The sequence below is a fragment of the Falco peregrinus genome, chromosome 10 (genome assembly GCF_023634155.1).
Source record: "Falco peregrinus isolate bFalPer1 chromosome 10, bFalPer1.pri, whole genome shotgun sequence".
NCBI classification, from domain to species: domain Eukaryota; kingdom Metazoa; phylum Chordata; class Aves; order Falconiformes; family Falconidae; genus Falco; species Falco peregrinus.
Window position 1 is genome coordinate 15,347,419 of NC_073730.1, and position 22,110 is coordinate 15,369,528.

The 22,110-nt window shown below is 38.4% G+C and overlaps 1 protein-coding gene across 6 annotated transcripts in view; it reads right to left on the reverse strand.

The window, feature by feature from the left end:
• PTBP2 (polypyrimidine tract binding protein 2) overlaps positions 1–20,474 on the reverse strand; it is a 52,981-nt gene extending 32,507 nt beyond the window's left edge. For 2 of the 6 annotated variants that reach the window (XM_013299017.2, XM_027786490.2), the window contains exons 1-3: positions 20,286–20,470; positions 18,591–18,621; positions 5,702–5,777 (exon numbers count right to left, since the gene is read on the reverse strand). In XM_013299017.2, the coding sequence (XP_013154471.1) occupies positions 5,702–5,777; positions 18,591–18,621; positions 20,286–20,293 (115 nt within the window). In that variant the 5' untranslated portion in view covers positions 20,294–20,470. Of the gene's footprint in view, positions 1–5,701; positions 5,778–18,590; positions 18,622–20,285 lie in introns of all 6 variants that reach the window. The other 4 variants (XM_055815108.1, XM_013299016.2, XM_005237252.3 and 1 more) reach the window with 4 other exon arrangements.
• Between the last annotated feature and the right edge of the window lie 1,636 nt (positions 20,475–22,110).

Consider the following 22,110-nt stretch of genomic DNA (forward strand, 5'->3'; position numbering starts at 1 on the left):
CCAATCAATAATAAAACTATCTTGCAGTACAAAGAATATCGCCTATCAGGAATCTGAACTTGTAAAATGACCAAGTAAGCATGGTCAAGCAATTAAAAAATTAACTATACAGCTTTTAACTGGCACATCTGCACATAGGGTGCACCTCTGTTTCAAAACCCACTGAGCACTGAGGAAGCTTTTCAGTAACTATGATAGCACACTTAAAATATGGTACAGTTAAAATATGGTACAGTGGCTGTTCAATGTTGCACAGTTTAAAACTAATGCACTTCCATTTGGCCCTTAAAATACATAGAAATACTACAGCTGGAGTGAAATGCAACTGAAGTAGAACAAAACCAAATTACCATGGCATAGTGATGAAGACAGAAATTACCTAAATTAGTAACAATAGCCACATTTTATTTCTCCCATCCTGAGGGGGGTCTTGAAGTGTTTCATTTTGGGTTGTTTGATTTTGTGCTTGGTTTTTGGTTTTTTTGGGTTTTTTTAAGTTTCTTAATTTAAAAAAAGATATATTGTTCAGGCATTTACAGCATCAAAATTTAGTTCATCCACATGCACATGTCCATGCATATCCGTAGAAAAATGTAAATTATATTCTATTATTAAACTATTACACTTTCCAATCACTTGTGCTGTACTTCTTCAAATCTTTCCAATTACTATTAATTGTAATCAATTTGCAAACTTCAGAAGTAAATTACCTGTGTTTAGGCATCATTAATGTTAACTAATAACTAATTTTACTTAATGTGCCATCAAAAGTATTACATCTATGTTTATTCCCCAAGTTAAATGCAGCACTTGAAATATTATTAGCTTGTATGCCTCGGTGCTAAGTGTTCCTTTAATACAATGAATTACCTACCAAAGTCACTGCTAACATTCCCTGCTAATGAAGTAAAAACAAGATCAAGATTAATAGCATCGTTTAAAGCTCCAGGCATTTGGTAAGTTCAGCTGCAAAATTATTTTTGAGATGTTTTTAGAGATTGAACTTAAACACACAATTGTGAATAATGAAATTGGTAGCAGCAATAGTAAAAAAACCTGCCAATTCTTCTGCCTCAATACCTTGTCTTTGACAAGCCAATTTTCATAAAACTCTCAGAAACAACTTCCACTTTTTATCCACATCCCTTAAAAATGTTTATTACAGTTTACGGCATGAGCACCTTCATACATATAACTGTTCCTGAAACTTCCATTAAGCAGCCCTCTACCCGAAAAAAGCCTCACAAGAAGTTTGGCATAAAAGTAACCCATCACAGAGGAAACATCCTTTCTAGTTGTTAAAGAAAAGGGACTTTTTCTTAGATTTAAAAGCTGCAGGATAAGCAACTGGAGTTACACATCCACTGAACATACAACACCAAAGGGTGAAAGTTTTACATGTATAATCATTTACAATGTGCATTAACTCATGTCTTTAAAAACTTCCAGAGTCAAAAACCTTTTTAAAATTTTTCTTCAGAATCCTGTTACCAACCCATGTTTTAGTTTACCTAAACCACCTTTCTGGTCATTCCTTGATATGCATCAACAACAACAAAAAAAATGAATTCACAGATCTTTATGAGAGGGTTATGCTCTCCAAATCAAGATTATGACAGACAGTAAGAATCTACTTCGACAACATTTTCAGAAAAGCTTAAGAGTAGTAGTAATTCAAGCAAAAGGCCTGTGGTTTTGACAATATAACTCCAACATATCCATGTCAGCTGGTGCTAAAAAGCTCAGAAACTTTTAACATCTAAAGTAAATAAAAAAAAGAAAACTTCCTAGAAAAGCGTAGATACTTGCTGAGCTGGAACCTTAGAAGCTATCCTCCCTTGCAACAAATTCTGGTCTAGTAGAAGGGATTCTTCCCTCAGTGTTTACAGAACGATGTCCTGCCATATGGCTCAAACAAGTAATTCAGGAGAAAAATTCTTTCTTAACTGAAACGAAATTGCACAATAAGGACAGTAATGAAATCCATAACAGAAGACACGAGGATTCAGAATTAAGTGGTAAAAGAACTCACACAGAAGTCATCCTCAATTATCCAAGTCTAATTTTAAGGCTGTTCTTCTACAAAAGACACACAAGTACTTAAGACAGTAACTTGACTTGTAGTGAATGTTAATACATTTCCTTTCATCTTTACAGTCCAGAAGATGGATACTAATGGCAAAGCTGTTTAGAAAATGCTAATTTTAAGCCATGTCCTTTGGACAACAGTCCAGCATGCCACATTTACCTCAATTCTGTACTGTTTATCAAATTATAAGCAGTTCAAACAATCAACAGGAATGCAAACCAAACATTTGTCTGTTTCTTTCACAAAGACAACAGGGAGGGATTCATGTGTAAGATTTCCTACAGGGCACAGAAAGCATGCATCTTTCATGACTTTCTCTGTATAAGAAAAGAGAATTATAGCAAGAGCATTCATAAAAGCATTAAAGTACTACAGTATTCTAACCGAATGGCAGCTGAATACCAAAAAAATACCTAATGGAACTTCTACCATGATAAAAAGGTACGACGGTCTTTTTTGAAAACCTCTTCTCCAGTCTCACCCCTGAAGACACAGCCCGCAGCTCTACCAAAAACACACACTTCTGTGAAAAAGCCATTTTTTGGACAACTTAGGCAATCTGGCTTAGGTTAGTAGTTCTATACCAAAGATTTAGAATGAAATCAGGATGTGATTCCCAAGTTTTTGCTCTAAGTTTAGGCCTACTAGGGCACTGCTAGTGACAACTGTTTTTTCTGATTGTGTATACTTGTACCAGTAAGGCTCAGAGTATTACAAAGACAAACTCTTTCTTCTATTCATCTAGCTATCCGTTTGGAAAAATATCATGGCATCAGATGTTGAGAATATCACGGTCAAAATAAGAACAGATTTCTACATACTCCAGAAAACAATGACCAGGTCTCATAAAATCATGACATATCCAAACTGCAAGAATGAAAGTGCAAGAAAAAGTGTAAGTTTTAAGATTTACAGAGTAGGCTGATTTCTTTGCATCTCCTTTATAAATAACTTAATGACTACAGATTCTCTTAAACTCTACAAAATCTAAGGAAGATCCACCACTACCAGGCCCTGGCCTACAGCAAAAAAAAACCCTGTTCACAAGTTTTAAATTCTTCTACTAACAACAGAACTGAAGCAAAAGGAGGACATAAATTGGGATATAAAGATTACTTGAATTCATCTGGCTTCAGGAGACGAGTACAGAAAAATTAGCATACAGGTTTCCATTTCAGATCTGATTACTTCTGTAGTCTACAATCTTAACCTGTAAACTCTGCAAGTCTGGAAAAAGTACTTTGAGGCTTATGATAAACAAGACAGCTATGGGAAGATATATTCAGAAATAACACTGAACTGTGGATTTAGCTTACTTGGGGGCGGGGGTGGGGGGGTATTCTGTTTACCAAAGGCAGGCAGAAGAGAAATTTGAACACAAACCCCAGAAACTGCTTGAAAACAAACAAAAAACCCCAAGCCAACTACCCCCTTCCCACTGACTTGTACAGAGAATGACTTGAAGTATAATACTGCATTGAAATTGAGGGGGTTTTGTGTGTTTGAGATTATTTTTCCACCAACCTCCTTTATATATTACACAATAAATATGAAAACTTTTGTAACAGGCAACTGATAATACAGGAACCAGGCCAGTACTCAGACCACTGTTGCTTATTAATAAGGTTGCTCGTGCAAAATCATTTATGGTTCTGGATGTCTAGAGACATATCAAGAGGTCTTACTTGTACAAAATGTAAAGAATTCATTCATTTGAAAACTCTCTCACAAATGCTTTCTTTGTTAACAAGCAAGGAAAAAACCACCACAAAATCCAAACCCTGAATCACCTAAAAACGGGGGAAACAAAAACCAAGGTGGGGAAGAGAATCTGTATTTGTTAATTACATCAAACTCTCAAGTCCACATAACAGTATCAAAGCACTCTTTTCCATTTTAATAACTTTTCTAAGAGAAAAGAATTCCTAAAGTTTGAGGCTTCTTAGACAAGCTTCTCCAGTTTTTTTAATTTTGAAAGCTCAGAATTATAGTAATTCATATTTCAATGTTTTTCCCTTTAGGTTTTATTTTTTTTTCTTTGATAAATTCACTTGCATTTCATTTTCCTGAACTAAAAGTTTCTCTGAAAATACATAGAAAATTTGTTAATATCCAGGACTTTGTCCTGGTAACAGTACTCTCCCTCCCACTCCCACTATCCAAGCCCCACACGACTAACCCAAACTCACTTTCATTCTAGTTTCTCATTTAAGTGCTGAAACACTAATATCCTGGACTGCAGAAGACATCAAGAAAATGAAAACATGAAGAAGGACCTCTTGCAGAGCCAGAAGGAAGTAAGAAAAGCAAGGAACATAAATAAATGGTCCGGGATTCTAAAACAGCTATGAATGCACTACACTGCATTTTTTATCTACTCCGAAGAAGTGTCATCTTTTCACCTTTGGTTATAGAGCTGCCAATGGAAGCAGTTTTCTCTTCTGCCACCATACTCCTCCACCCCACACTGCACTGAATCTAGCAACTACGCAGCCACATGACTGAACAGTAAGCTGCAACAAGGGAAAACTACACTTTTTGGCAGCACAGTTTAATGCTGGATTAACTCACTCTGCAAGTGCAGAAGCACTCCAACACAGAGAGTGGAACTGAAACATGTGGAGTTGGGTGGTTTTGTGCTGAGGATGTAGGATGAGTAAGCACAGGACTACCCATTCAAGCAACAGCTGTCACCACAGCACCCTGAATTCCCATCTTTTACTACTAGATTTACAGGAAAGCATCTGCTATTAATATCAGTGACTATACTGCTCAGCACATAAATACGAAAAAATTGATCAGGCACATTAAAGCAGTGAACCAGGCAACAATTTGGAAAGCTCAGCAACACTCTGATGCCATGAAACAACTCCATTAAATCTCTAAGAAAAGAAAAAAAGAAAAAATGCATGGGGAAAAACACACGCACAAAAACGGGGGGGTGTGGAAAAAGAGAAAAAGGAAAACCTCTGAAGCGAGCCCTCCAAGGGAACTTATGTTCAACACACAGAATAGAAGGCTTTTTCATATGCTACAATTCATGAAAAGCCTTTCTATCTAGCATCACCAGAAATCACTAAAGAACAACCAAGCTCACTTTGCACTGACATTCTAAGATTCTACCGCCGTGATCCCCAACTGAAGTAGCAAAGTGAAGTTTCCTGCTTTAGCAGTCTAAACCAGAACAGAGCAAAACTCTGTTTTCCTGAATCTGTACTATTATTATGAAACTGGCACAGTGTTCTTTCCTGTAATGCCCAGACTCACAGATGTCTATGTGTGAAAAAGCTGATGTCATACAGTTGTTAAGCTGTTTACCTTTGCTTGGTAGTTGTGACTCCTTACTTTGAAGGCAGCTATGCAAGACAAGTGTAATTTTTCATCCCATCACCCACCAACAATTTAGTGTACAGACATCTGAAAAGCTGCCTCTTGTTTTATGGGTTTATTCTTCTCAGATACCCAAGGTTTGCGAGTATACAGAAGGTCACTACAGTCTAATGCATGCCAACAGTTTATCCCTCTACAGCACAACTGTAGTTCTCCCCTTGTAAACAGGAAATGAGTCCAAGTATAAATGATAGATTTCTCCTTTGAAAGGGCATCACTTACCAGTAACTACCATGCTGCTCATGTTAGAGTTCGGGCTATTGAGTACACTGCCTGAAAGAAGTTCGTCAGATCCTCTCTAAAAAGAAAGAGACAGTAAGAGATTTTTTTTTCTCTATTTTGTGATTTTTATAGATGATATTAAAAATGTCAGTTTGACAGGGAAAACCTTTAGAACTTAAGCAAGCATAACCAAACCTATTCAGATTTGGCAGACTTCCTCTTTTCAGATAAGTGCAACAACTTGAAATTTAAGTAAAGTGGTATATTTACATTTCCATCTTTGAAATGAGAGCAGTTTAAGCACAGTTGTTTCACCCACCACTGAAAGGAAGCCACCTCCAGACACAATGAGAACGGCTGGACAATAATTTTGTCCAGCATTTTAAATTAAAATATTATTTAGTCTATTTCAATAACATTTAATTAACTTATTGTTCTAATATTTAATATACATTAATATTAATTTATTGTATCTAGCTGAAAACGCATGGGAAATCTATACAAACAGAAATACAGAGTTTAGCTCAATTCTAACACCCCTATTTAATAAAAAAGAAAGAAGACTTGTCCTCATAGGAAACGATCAGTTTTCATTTTGGGGACATCCATTTGTCCTGCAAGACAATTTAGGGCTGGGAACTACATCTTCATTGTAATTCTTAAAACATGACAAATACCAATTAAATGATAATTTAATAAAATAAACTTTTTGAAAATTACTCAAAAGTGGACTGCAAAAATCAGAGGAGGGTTTATATTGAAATGTACAAGAATCTTTTAATCTCAAATTATTTGCAAGATGGGCATTTGACATAGCTGAAGAGGGTTTTGCTTCTTTTCACACCTTTTTTTTCCTTCACCCTTTTTTCTTTTATCCCACAACCCTCCATCCCTCAAGACTTCATCTCTCAAAAAGCCTCCAAAATATTTAGGTGATCTTTCATTAAAAAAAATAATAATCTTAAAAGAGAATAAACCTGACATACTTTGAAGATTATATTTAATTTCATATTGGTTCTTTACCCACTTCAAAAGTATTTCCCCAGTACTCTTAACACTAATCCAGATCATTGTTAAAATGGAAACAAAGAAAGAAAACAGTTACTACCCATCTTTATAAAAAGAAATGTTTTTTATTTCTGTTGTGGAAACTACAATAGAATCTCAAGAATAGTTAGTGAATATGTTATACAGGGCACCTCAATACTGCCTACTAAATTAAGCTGTGGATATCACCCTTCTAGGCAGCAAAAACCTTAAACCATTTTATCATAGCGCACTGTATGTTTGTCCATACACAGAACCATATGTTACAAGTTTAATCCACACCTGAAATCTAGAAGCCCTTAAAAATACTACATACGTGTATGCACACATAGAGCCACTGAAGTTTACTTAGTTTTCAACATCATCTCTGAAGAATCTTATGCAGTTTACTGAACACTCTTAAGCTCCTAAGACTACATAGGCATGGCTTCATTGATTGCTATCAAATCAACAGCAGATACTCTTTAAAAAGACTGAGTAATGTCTAATACCAAGATTGAGGAGGACCATATCTTGTCCTTTTCAATGCAAGGACAGATCTCTAAACAGATAACACTAATGAAGAATTTAGCCAGACAAAACTGAGAAACAAGTTACAGAAGCTATGGAAACTGTTACTCAAACTACATTGCTTTCTACTCTAAATACACTACACTAATCCAGGCACTCAGTAGAAGTTAAAACGTAAACATTCCATCTTAATGTTCTATTTTTCTAACATAATATTTACAAGGGTAGAATACTGCAAAGTTCGAGATTACTAGCAGTATTGGCTTACTCAGTGATAACTGCAGTTATTTCTGCTTACAGCTATCCAGCCAGCCTTCCTCAGAAGCCTTATCTGTAGGCTGGACAGCTCAACTGAAGAGGCAGAAATAGCAGCAGAGGCTCAGTCAGTTCACAGTCAGGCATATGAAGATAATTCAGCAGCAATTTTTTTTTTCCTTAATGTGCCAGGCTTTAATTTGCAACAGTACAGCAGTTGCTACATAAACAGCTGAAGTATCCCCAGTACCAAATGAATGTTCTTCCCAAAACCTGCACGAACTTTACAATTCTGAAATATCTCAAATTTGAGTTGTCTTCAGCCTTCAAAAAGTTACTTACATCAGCAGCTGCTGACTAGCAGAACGAAAGAGTGATTACATAAACTTCTGGTTCCTAGCAAATCAGGCTTTCAAAAAGCTGTTAATTTCTTAATCCACAGCAGAAAAATCCAAAAGGAGCACAAATTACTCAATACAGTGGATATTCAGTTACTGTATTTGTGTTTCATGAACAGATAAGAAGAGTTTTCTCTTAATTTTGAAACATCATTTTGCATTTCACGAATACATTCAGAGTCAATCACAAGATTTTGTCATTACACTTGAATAAGTTTTAATGGGTTTGCTTCAGAAGAACAAGTAAATGTGAATTCCTTATGCTGGTATGTATCATAAATTCTACATTTGTTTTATTCTCATAAATCAGTGTTTACAAGTCTGATTCACAGATGTAGAGGTTCATATGTGGAACATTCTTCCAGTTCACAATGAAATCACAAACACGTAGCAAATGTCTGCTCACTCACTCCCATTCATATTTGCCAAGCTTTTGGTAAAAGACAAAAGATACCTCTTACTGTGTGAGTAATCACCTTATTAGATACACATGGTTATTTTTCCTTATTAGTTCTTAAGTAGCCCAGACACCTCTGCACTCCATTCAGTATGCAACTTTTAAATCAGCTACACAGTAAAAGATTGGACACTGGTTAAATTACAAAAGCAGTGACTGCCTGGTAATTGTCATTTGCTTCAAAAGACTTATCTTAAGAAAGCAGTAGTCTAGTAAAGCAATTTAATACAAGCATTTCAAGTAAGTCAATGTGTACTCTTAGGCTGGCACTATTATGTGACAGGAGCACCTCCTGAAGAGACAAATACTTATCTTACTTACATTTATTCAGCAGAGATAAGACTTAATTCAATCTGTGGTTTGGGGTGCTTGGCTTTTTTTTCTATGTGCATCTTCTTTTAGAGGGTGCTAAGCCAAAAAGAACTCGCATCTTGCTCCAGGGGCAAAGCTCTTCATCACTCTGCTATCTCACACACAAATTTCAGAATTATAACCCATTTCCTAAGCATCTTGAACATTCACTAGTCTTTTTCTCAAGCATGCCAGTTCTGCTAGTCAAATCATGCAATGCAAAGAAACCTTTAAACTAGTTTAGGTAAATTCTGTCAAGTGTTTTAGAGATAAGGAAACTAAACTCAGATCTTTGAAGAACAGAGCAAATCAGATTCAATGAAGAATGGAATATCCAAGAGCAATGTTAACTTAAGTTTTTTCCCATCTGTGCAAACTGCTGTGTTCTAAAGAATCAAAGCAAGTTTGAGATTGTATAACAAGACTGAAGATCACAAACACATATATCACAGAAACATCCAAACCTAAATTAAAATAACAAATGAATAAAAAAGCACCACAATGATTTTATTTTGTCATAGACTGCAAAGGAAAGTTCCTATAATAGCAACATGGTAGAGACTAATTGAATATCCATTTTAGCATGAGGGAAGGAGATTATAAAGGACAAAAGTAGTACAAACTGCTATTATACTATTAATAGGTCATCTTCTGACAGCTAGTCCTCAACAGCACAAATTTTCAATGCCATATTTCTATCCTACCAATGTCAAGAACATTAATCTATATTAATCTTCCATAAAAGCTAAACCACTAACTATTCAGATCAGTGATATCTAGAACACTTCTTCATGAAACCAGCATCTGCCAAAATACTATTACTCAAAATAAATAAGGGAGCTGCCAAACTAACTTCTTGCAATGAGTGAACCTTTATGTGCTCTAAAGTCAATACTGTCCTTTCAATGAAGGCCGTGTTATCACACCCTTGCCCCCATGAGAGCACTTCCCTCTGTAATGTGAAAACAGCACATTAATGTATGGTTTCAGCCAACAGAATTACGGAAAACCAACATGTAGGATCACTTTCAGAAAAAGTTGAAAAATATGCCAACTCAGACTTTGAATATGTATTTCAGAGAAACTTAGAAACTGTGTAAACAAAAATTATTTTATATAGTTTTATTATTATATACACTATAAATTGAAGGTACCACTCTATTACAGTTACTTTTTCTAAGTGAGTACAGTTATTGCATATACTCTCTTCTGCAATTTACAAAATCAATTACACAAAGAGGAAGCCGCTACCTTAGCAAATTAATCTCCTAGCTCCTTGCTTTAACAGTTATAGCCAACTCAGAAGCCCTCATGTAGCAGGATTTCTGATTTTTTCCCCCGTAACAGTCTACTACAAAGCTTCATGCTATCACAGGTTATATTAAGTAACTATGTAATTTCAGAAGTCATTACAGTCACACTATGCTTCCAGGCTAATCAAAAATATGCTATTTAAAAGTCTTTGCCAACTATTTCCCTCACATTCCAGACGGGTTTAAGTATTTCAAACACCCCTCCAGATTTTATTGTATCTGTGGTAAAAAAAAAACCAACAACAAACAAAACCACCCAAAGAGTAACAACTTTGGCTTGAGAGTTACCAAAGAGGTTTAGTCTTTTAAGCATCAGAGTACTTTTTGACCACTGTTTATGAAAAAGAAACATCATCGGCTCTTTTCCCAGTAATGCGGGGCTATGAAGACTGACCAGAAGTTACAGCTGAACCTAACGTAACAAACCGAGTGTATTACAGAAGGCTATCAAGTGACAAAACTGCACTTTGTTGAAAAGTCAACAGAATCACCTAAATAATTTCTTAAATTCCCACTAGAAGAGATATAGAGCACACAGAAATGTATGAAAAAACCACATTTTCTGATAAATCACCTCATTTGCGGTATTCAAATTCGGTGAAGTTATGGAGCTCTCCCAGGTACAGGATGCTCTTGCCCCACCCCACCCCCACTTCCTTCTCTCCCCTCCTCCACCCCAGATGAAAGAAAGAAGAACTTTGACTGTGGTAAATGTGCAGTGGAGCTATTCTCAGCCTACAGGCATGACATTCCCAAGGGGTATGACAAACCAGGAGACAGATCTCACGCTTTAAAGAAATCTAACAGAATCGTGGAACACTTCATTTCTAACAACATCTGGGAACAATTTAAAGGAAAAAGTCAGAAACCTGGCTGTATGGGAGAGGAATAACAGGATATGAGAATTCCAAGCCAGACATTAAACATTTCCTTCTAAAAGATATACATTTGTAAGCACACTGGTTCAATACTCAATGTCTGAATTAACTTGGGGGACTGGATGCTGGAAACAACAGAACACCACACTTTAAAAGCCCAAACACAGCATTATAAACTGTGTTCAGTTTACATGCAATGGATCAGAATTTCATGAATGCTTCATTTTTAACAATATGCATTTTTTTTTAATGAAAACACTGCATAAATTACAGGCTCCAATACTCTTTATGTCAAGAAGAAACACCTAATCTGCATTATGTTCTTTGACTCCACACAATACTGTCAAAACATAATCCAAATTGCCTAATGAACAGCTAGCTACACCTCTCAAGTAAGATCACAGAAGACTCAGGGCAGGACAATCTAAATCCAGATATACAATCCAAAAGAAATTCCACAAGGGTTCACAGGTATTTTATAATGCATACAATTTAAACTATATGCTTGTTATCACTTCATCATAACCTTAGATAACAAGCAGTACATCTACTTGATTATTTTTTTTAAAGACTACACTAACTATTGGCATGAAATCTTGCCAAATAAGGCCATGAACTCAGTGGGCGTTTAATAACTCACAATACCACTTGCTTTCAATTCAGTATGAAGTTAACTGGATACAATATGATCACCTTTCCATATTTATTCTCAGTATTCTCTTTCTTCTCCCCACTTCAATTTCTTTTCGTGCTGTCCTCAACCAAACGTATATTGTTTATATATCATAACAACTGATTTCACCGTTTTTATACTCTTATTTTTTCAGTAAGAAAGGATCTAGGAGAAAATTAAGCTTTTATTCTTTCTTCTTGCAACTATAGACATAGTATATGCCATATTCTTTCTTCTTGCAACTATAGACATAGTATATGCCATGTACCTAATTTTTATAAAAAAAAAACCCCCACAGATTTCGTAGAAATTGAGAGCATAATCAAGGGAATCCGAGAAGTCTTTAAAACTGAAAGAAGACAAGTTTCAATTCCTCTGAAAAGCCTCCAGGTTCTCAAAGTACAATGCAGAAAACAGCCAAATTTCTCAAAGCACCTGAAGATCAAGATGGATTATTAAAGCAGAGATGAGTAAAGAATCAAAACTCCACTTAAACTATGCCACCCAGCCTCATCTGGAAACCTTCAGACTGAGACTGCAGGCAAGAGTCCAGGCCAATACCAGCTGACACTTCAAACATCCAAGAGGAAGCACACTAACTAAGTGTTTTATTCCAGCATGTCAAACTTACTGTTCCACTCTTACCAGGAAAGAAACTGTTACTCTTAAGCAGCTGCACCTAACCGGTAGTAAATTAGAACAGGTGAGAACAACTGGCTAGAGCTACTATTTGGATGTGTTCTTAGCTTTCTGGTTAGGGAACCACGGCACCTACATCTAAAAATTTGGCCCTTCAGTGGCAGTTTCTAAATCTCAAAATAAGAGCCACAAGGAAGGTATTTTCTACTTGATTCTCTGCTATTTTGCAATAAGAAGTTAAAAGTGCTAGTGCTATTCTGTCTATAGCTCAATACTCATGTTGCATATCCATAGGAAAATTGATGTTATGAAAAGCTAAAAATGGCTGCATGGTACTTGCAGCTATAAAAAAAACCCAAACCCCCAAATCAAACATCACAGTCCTAACAACAGCTTGTGAAACTACAGCCTCATTTGAGCCAACCATCACCAAAAGCAACAGTCCTAACTTCTTCCTATTCTGTCCTCCCCAAATCTATACTGCTACGAGCATTTATGCAACCACATGCTTTGGCACAAATCTGACTAAAAAGATGCAACTCACTGTTGTGTCAGCTTAGCTTTATCCTGGTTAAAGTTCCCAAGAGAGGTTTGTGAAGTGGCTACCCAAACACTTGTTGCACAAGTATTACAGTGACAGAGAAATCTGGAACACAGCTCAATTTGCTCATGAAAACATGGCCCAAAGCTCCAAGAAATAGGAAGGGTGTTTTCGTGCTGGTACTGCTGGCTCCTGTTTTTCAGGTGGTGCAACTGATCTCACTTCTCTTCCTATAATCCCCTCAATTAAGATGCAAATATAGGTGTTACAAATGAAAAATAGGTGATTTCCAATTAGTGACAGACATCAAAACATATCAAATAGGTAAGCCTTCCTTACATTGATGCATACTTGCCACAGAGCTCAAACTGATTTTGGGTGTTTTTCCTTTCCCTTCATTTTCAGCTCTCCTTATTTTTCCACATACATTAGTGGCAGAATGAGCATCAAGGAGAAAAAAACAAAGTTACAAAAGGAAAAAAAGAATTGGAGTAGATTGTTCCAGGAATAAATATGGAAGTCATTTCAAACAGGGTCAATTTACAGAAGTTACTATTAAAAAGGGAGCAGATGTCTGTCACTGTAATAAGTTATTTTTTATCACCAAGGGCGTTCTCCATACTTCTCTCCTGAAAAGAAATCCAGATGCCAGTTCTAAACTTCTGAACACGGTCACACTTCATTCTTATTTCACTGCTAGAAAGTTCTGCACATTTTTTGCTGTCTACTGTTGCTACAAATGACTATTACTGAACACAAAGTTGACTTAAAAACATTATCATGGCCAACGCAGAACTGAAACAGTTCCTCCAATTCACAAACAACCCATTTTTCTCATATCACTGTCCTTAGCAGTCTGTCCAATCTACTAGCAATCTGCTGGTAGTTATATTAGACATGAAAATATAGCTCAAAAATATCATCCTAATATTTTAAATACAATGAAACACACCATCACATGGCATTTGTATGAGTAAGTTTTTTATGCTAACACTCCTTCCCTTTTATTTAGGTATCTAGAATGATGACAGTGAAGGCAAAATATATTTCAGAAAAAGAAGAAACTGAAAGGAATTTTTTTTATTTAAATACATCTTCTCATTTCTTAAGTTAATTTTAAACTTATCTTCTGACAACTTTCTAGAATTTCTGACTGACTTTTCTACACATATTTTCATTACACAGTGTAGAGTTCAAATAAAAAGTCACAATATATCTAGAATACTTGATTCCACCACAAGGAAAGTGTCAGTTATTAGTAGCAAAAAAGGTCAGTGTTCTATAATTTTGTAAGATAAGATTATCCATCAGAACTGGAGTTACAAAAATAAAAAATAAAAAAAAGAGCAGACAGTGCTTCAAGAGTACTTACAGACACTGCTATTTTGTGCTCTTCCTTTTCTCCAACAGCTCACATCTCTTCTGGTTTTAGCTACTGCCCTTCCCCCATTCTATTATATTCCCTCATGTTAAATCTCAGCAACCAGGAAGAAGGGGTACTTTGTGACACATTACTGTTTGGAAAACTATTACAAAGTACCAGGACAGTGCTTCTTAGCATCTTCTATCCAACCCTAACATAACCAACTAAATACACACCAAGAAATTCCCTCTTTTCTTAAGCATACTGCAAAGGCCGATGCCCTGACCTTCGGGGGAAAAGGCCATTCCCACATCTTTAAACATTACAGAACTATGGTTACAGGATTATGAGTTTTCCTTCCCAGAGGGTAACTGGTGGTTTCCACACTTGGCAGCTGAAGCTCAGTTATGGCCACCGCAGCCCAAAGCAGTGTCAACAACATCACAAATGCTATTTACCAAATACTCTATCCATGAAGGAATGACTGCTTCTCTTCTCCCATCAGGCAGAAGTACACCTCAGCCATTCTGAAATGTGCAATGCACGTACACAACACGAGTCACTTAATTGTTCAGGCCTCATTTACTGCACAGCTATGCATGCCATCCAGGAGAAAGATGATACATCAGACTGAAGTGGCACGCACTAACATACAGTAAAAGAGAACTATCATCTTCAGTATGATCCAACAGTTCTCAAGTTATTCCCTGCACCTGTGTGAATGTATATTCTTTACATCAATTTTATACCCCTATAAAGATTCCTTTAACAGAGAAAAGATACATTATATACTTCATACATTCACTTCAACAGTTTAAAGAGGCTCTATCACTCCAAGCGCCAGATCAGTTTACTTACATAGATTAAAGCAGCGTAACTGCACAGAGAACACAAGACAGCGATTCAAACTACAGTTACTTGCTTCTGATACTCAAACCTATATAGCCAATGAGCAAAGAGAACTCTCTAGAAGCCAATGACTAGGCCATTTCATCATTAGTGACTAAGGACCTCATGTAATAAATCCAGACCAACTGAGATGTGCCTTTTTAAAACAAAAAAGCAAATCATTTATATAATACGGTTATTTTTGGAACTTTGCATGAATAAATTATAAATTTTAAATTTATACAATTTATTTAAGAAACAGAAAATTCAGAAAATCAAAGTATGTAATATGTTATCATTCCTGTAATCCTTAGCTCTGTTCTATTCAAAAATACTTTATACAAACTTCTTGTATACAACAGGAATTCTAAAAGTAACACCAAACAAAAAGCTAAAGCTCATTCTTTTTGTATTATTTTGTAAATTGTAACATAAGGGGTGAACTGTGTGCAGAGTGACATTTCCTTGCCTTCATGAATTCTAGGTAAGCAAAACAAGACATTACAGACCAAATCAAGTATGAATTATTTCATATGTATTTACAAGATGACTAGGTTTTGACATATTCTAATGCTTTTAGAAATTAAAGCACACTGCTCCTCTGACAGATTTTAGCTGGGAAGCGTGCTCCTACTGCGTATTTTGAGTTGCACAAATCCCCACATTTACTCTACATAAACCAAGTTTTCAGATAGTATTTGTCATTTCTTCTGCCTTCATTTTCAGTTTTGTGTTTTCCTCTGCTTTTGGTATTATCTGGTGGCTCAACAAGTAAATAAAATCAAGACTGAACATTCAACAGTTTGAAAGAACAATAATGTTTTAAATCAAATCAAAGTGTACAGCACAAATGAAAGGTAATAGCTTCAAATTTAGCAGCCTCATTACCAGGTAACTCTGAGACTATAAAACTGTTAATAAAACATTATAAGCAAGTATTCCTTTTACTTCAAACTTGCCTTGCCCACATGCAGTCCCCATAGCTCAAAAGCCCTTTTTTGATTCAAAGGCAATTCCCAGACAACAGCAGTTAACATCTACTATTACTCTTTTAAGAATGGGTTTAAAAATACAATTAACGTGTTCACTTTTCTGTTCAAGAGAGAAACCAGCCAAACAATAATTAACGTTAATTTTCAAGTTTGTATTGACATGACTGATGATGATAAAATAAAAGCACATTTTAGAAACAGAAGGGTCAAATGTCAGGAACCCCGTCATATATCCTAATCACCCTCTCCAAGTATCATTGAATATATCACAAATATGCTGTATAACTATATATACAGTAGGTGCAAAATCTCAAGAAAGCATCAGGTCAAACAAATACCCTGGATAAGTTGATTTCACACAAGTAAATCCCTGCCCACCTCCAACAGTTATTCAGTCACAATACAGGTAGTGTCAGAAGAGCATTAAAACTGCTGATGCAACTCCTTGGACTCAAAACTTCCTCACTACACATTCCCAAAGAACTCCAAAGAAAAGACTGCAGCCATGGAAAGGCCAGATGAATGTTCCCAGTTCTTTCTATATCACCTATAGGTAAAGCATTCCTCAACTTTAAAACATGAGGTCATCAAGAGCAATGAACAGTCACCAGAGAACATAAAGGTCAAATGTTTCATGTAGCCTTCCACAAAACATGACAGAAGCCAGCATTAGACTGCTACCCAAACTGTGTATCTCAATTGGTGAGCAAATAAATTTTCCATTCTTATTAGTACTCTTGAGATAATTACAAAAGCTCCAATATACAATCCAGTTTACTCCCATATTTAACAGCTTTCTTCAGAAAACTATCATGCTTTTTATTTATTCCCATTACTTCCATGCACAAATTAATTGTTTCCGTTTAAAAAACAGAGATTAAGTCCAGTTTCACAAGGCAAAGAGCACACCTTTTTGACACTTCTGTGCCTTTCCTTGTATTTATTTTAATCGCTACCTCCGATACACCTGTCTTACCTTCTTTCTTGTATTCATAACATAAGTTCTACAATGAACAGAAAGAAGTAGTTATATCACCTGAAGTGTCTTTATTTCATCACCTGGCTAGTCTCTGAAAATACAGTTCCAAAATTGCATGACACGCTTACAACATTTTTCATGAATGCTCAAATTCTCGTAAGATTTTAAGTCACTCATAGTTAAGAATGAAAGGGATACTGAATCTATTTACTTCTCCTGAAGTGAGAATGCCAGAATTTAAGGTTCAAGCAATACATGGTCTACCTGGAATTGCTTCGTCGCCAGACATGATTGAGGGTGACTTATAAATTGTTTTGCCCCAAAGTTACTCACATCAGGCAGTTTACTTCTGAAAGACTTGAACTTCCTTAGGTATTCTTCCAAACTATTAAATACATTCCTAAAGTTTTAATCAATTAATATTTTGTCCTTCCAGGCAACAGAGAAACAATCATGCCAGTTCATATTTCTGATTGGGATTAGCTCCCACAGAAGTACTTTAATAACTACACGTTCCTCTTGATTCTGAGTGATTTTAGCTTGTCTCCAATACTGCACAAACATGTGGAGCCAGATGGGTCCAGAATCTATATAACTGATGTCTAACAGTTCCTTCTAGAAGTCAGCTTTCTCAGAAACACAATACAGGTACACCTGACAGAATAGCTGCTTTATCTGTAGGCTAGTCGTATTATGTAAGAACTAGTCCAAATCCAGCAGGACCAATCTGAGCCAAAGAGCTTTACTAGACAAAACCTGGCTTACGAGGCAGTTAACATAGATCAGCTTCAGGTGAAAAGGTAGCTACACAGTCCCTAGACAAACGTGAAGACTTAACTGTGTGCACTAGAAAACTTCCACATTTCTACCACTAAAAAAGAACTGGTTGCATGCATTCATATATAAATTTTATCAGGTATACAAAACTCTGAAACATTCATTAACATAACCTGAAGTTCTTTTGTCCCATATATCTTTGCATTCTCATTATTTCTCAGTCTGCTTCTACGAAGTACTGATCTAATTCCTGCAATAGATTTGACTACAAAAGTGAAATAAATAGTAAATTAACAACTCTATGGAAGCTCTTTCCTTGTTATAACAAACATGATAAATTTGTAACTGAACTTGAGAAATAAAAAGTAAAGCAAAGCAAACACCCACTTCTCTGTCTACATAAATTCTACCTCCCATAATTTTGGCACCCTATTACAGTCACTTCTTTTTTAACTTCAGAGGTAACTGTTTTGAAAAAAAGGGGGGTGGGGGGCACGGAAGGAAAAAGAAAATGTGTTTTACAGTCAACATGCAACAAGAAGAAAGGTGTTATTTTGAAAAAATCTGCAAAATTAAGCTTTAAAGTAAGAAGTTGGCACCACTACATTAATCTAGAACCACTGTTTACAAGTTCAGTGCCTAGGAGCGTCTTTTCTGTAGAGCCTGCAATTTACCTCTAGAGATTTTGGTTAATAAAGCATATACTGCTGACTAAATATCAGTTGACAATGACTAGTTAAAAATCTTACAACCTGCAATTACTGATGCTCAAAGTAGTTCATCTTATATCAACAACGTGCCCCCTTATTTGCTAAGTGTACATCCTACCTTCACACCAACAGCAACATCAGTGACAACGCTGTAAAAGAAGAAAAAAACAAGAGCAAAAGTCAACCAATTTATCCTCATAAAACCAACTTTTCCATGTATTGCAATGCCAAAATAATGAGGAATCGAAATAGCTAACAACTTCCCCAATCAAGAAAATACATTCAAAGAACACAGCAGGACACAGAGGAGTACAAAAGAAACCTACAAAAGCCACTGAGCTCCCCCAGTTTATAGGCTTCCCCAAAAGAGTCTGAAGTTTCAAGCAAACATTACTCTAAAGCAGCACTGCCAGGAAATGTATTTAGGAAACTGGGGGTTCTGGACTACATTACATCATAGGGTGAAAATAAAAAACAATCTGAAGTAAGTACAGAACTTTTCTACAACTTCCTAGTAACTAGACAGCTAGTTCAGCTGCACAGCCTACCCTACAGACCTTCTTGGAGCAGAAAGCAATGAACTCATTTTTGAAATTAGCTTGAAAAAAAGATCACATTGGCTGGTACACCCATATAAAATTTAATCAGGTACACCTATACAAAAGTCTGCAACAGGTATGTCACGGTACATCTTTTTCTTAGAGACTGTGATATCATGACGCCATGTGTAACACAATCCCGAAAGAAGCCTAAGTCCACACCAAAATAAAAAATGAAAGCAAAATGTGAGTATGTGAAAGCATTCCACAACGTAATACTCATTAATGACAAGACTTCTCAAACAAGGTTTGTAACTTCTAACGTTATAATCACAACTGACCATAAAACCCCTTTAAAACTCTCACAGCTGAAAGGTTATATGCTTAAAGCATTCCGAAGAGATTGCTGCTCTGCTTGAAGCAGAGGTAAAAACTTCACAGGAAATCTGGAAGCTGAAAGATGTTGTATTTACACTGACCAAGGCTACAACCACCACCCTCGTTTTCCAGACCCAACAAAAGGAAGGCCTTGTGGATAGTGGCTGCCCACCCAGCTCCGGGCCAGGACCGAGGGCCCTCGCCGTCCCCTGTGGCCGACTCCTTCAAAACCTTCCCTTCTTTGGCCTTCACTGCCAGTCTCCAGCATACACAATGGCATCTTTCTACCTGGGGAGTGGGGGGGGGGGGGAAGTCAGAGGGCTTATTAGGCAGTTTCTGAAAACAAAAGAGCTCGACATCTGGCTCCTGCTGGTATTGCTCCTCCCCTCCAGCCAGCTCCAAAACAAGCCCGAGCCCTACAGAGCGCCCCTCCTCGCCCCACGGCTAGGACGGGTCTGGGGGGGGGGGGGAATGGGGCAAAGACGGGGGAGAAGGAGAGAGCAAGAGGATCTGGAGGGGACGGACAAGGGTAGATCGCGCTCCCTCTTTACAGCGAGACCCGGCGCCTCGGGCACTACATTAAGTAGGCAGGGGGCAGCCCAAAGCCCTCGGCAATTTAAACGGAAGACCCTACCGAGGGGCCCTCGTTACGGACAGCCTAAGCCCCCTCTCCCCCTCCACCCCGCAGCGGGCTTCAGGCTTCAGCTGTCCCGCGGCTGAAGTCCCCCTTGCCACCGCCGCCGGGGCAGCGGCCGCTCCCCACACCCTCGGAGACGCCCGCCCGCCGACAGCCAGCCGCGGCGGGGAGCGAGCCCCCGGCGCCGGGACAGGTCCCACCGCCGGCCGGCGGCACAACGCGGCAATGCCTTCGCCCCCTCCACCCGGTCGTTACTCACCCGTCCATCGCCGAGCAGGACAAAGCGCGGACAAACGGGATAGACAGCCGCGCAGGCAACGCGTACGGGGAGGCGATGAGAAAATGGCGGCCCGGCCTGCACGAAAACCGCCGAACGTTGCCGAGCGCCGGACTCCGCTCCGCGTCCCCCGCCGCCACCGAGCATGCGCCAGCCGCGCGGGCATGCGCCCTCGGCGCCGCTGAAGTTTGTGCCATCAGCCGCCCGGGCCGAGCTGGCGCGTGAGGCGGCGCGAGCCTGCCCCGCCTGGGGCGGGAAGCGGGGCGCGAGCGCGGGCTACCTCGCGCGCCTCCCCCTCCCCGGGATCCGCCGCGTGCCGGGAGGGGGCTCCCGCCCCGCCTGCCCCAGGGCGCTGCTGCTGCTGCTGCGCTGTTGGGGGGCGAGGGAGAGAGCTCGCCTCAGGGGGGCTGGGCTGCTGGCGCTGCCCGGGGAGAGCGGCCGAGGCCGCTGGGGACGGCGGCGGTAGGCCCGCTCCGAGGGCTCCTCAGACCATCGGCAGCCTCTGCCGCCCCGCCCAGGGCCTCGACTGACCCGCTGGACCGCGGTCGTTGCAGGGAGAGACTTTCCGCACTTAGTTCCAGCACTTCCTAGCGCTGGGAGCCTGTTCCTTCCCGCCGGGGGGGGGACGTTCAGTGACGCCGCGCCAGGCCCGAGCACCCGCACGGCACCCTGTCCCCTCGGGGGGCCCAGCTGTGACAGGGAGCCCCGTCCTCATCGTCCGGTGCCTTCGGCTACACGTTTATAAGGAAACAACCTGTTGACTACATAGCTGACTACTAACACTATTTCAAAAAATACCTAAAATGAATATACAAATTAAGTATTGCAGTGAGTTAAGCTGCTTCTTCATGTAAATTGGTGTAGCTGTGGTTCTCTGTAAACTACCACTCCGGGATACAAACCGTTTGCTCTGCATGGCCATCAGGAAATACACTTTTTCTCCCATTATCTTTTGCCAGGTCTCCACATTTCATCACGAATCTTAACAGTTTCTAGAAAGTGCTGTCCATGGGGCAAACCTGGATTACCTCAAAACAGAAAGTCAGGCAAAAAATCTTAACATCTATGGAGGAAAATTTGAAAATGTGGTCCAAATATTGCTAAAAGATCCCAAACCCAGAAGGATATTAAAAAGTATTAGAAACATCTGTATTTTCTGTCTTTTGATCTGGCAATACTGGTTTCAAGAATATGTCAAAACAAGGAGGTAGCCCATTACTTGATTGCACTTTAATTTTCTCAGGTTAGCACAAATCCCCTGGAGTCTGTCACTGAAACTATTGTGATGACGCCTGATAGAAAATTTAAGAGCCAAAAAACTCCATAACCAGAAAATTTTCATTATGCTTTACTACCTTTGTCTCCCTCCCCTCTTAACTGACCCCATGAGCAGCCCAGTAACTAACCTAACAGTTAAGAGTTAATGCAAACTCTCATTCTCTGTGACATTTTTGTTGTTCTGTCCTGGAAAAGTCACTCTGGTTCTCTGCAGTAATCAATTTACTAGGTGGAAAATAACTAATATTGCCCTTCCTAAATGCCAATATCATTTGGGTATCTGCAACAACCTTCTCTTTCAGCAGCTGTCTTTGGCACCCTTCACTGACCACTAGACTAAATGATTTATTATTCTCATTCTTAACAAAATCCTTCTTAAGCATTTCACTTGCTTAGATTGTATAGAAAGTTCATCATGCCAAATGCTGTTCTTTACTTTTTTTGCTTTCAACATTGTTATGTTGTTGGTTTTTTTTAATTATCTAGTTGTAGCATTCTTTACTGTTCACATATGTTAAAGAAGTATATA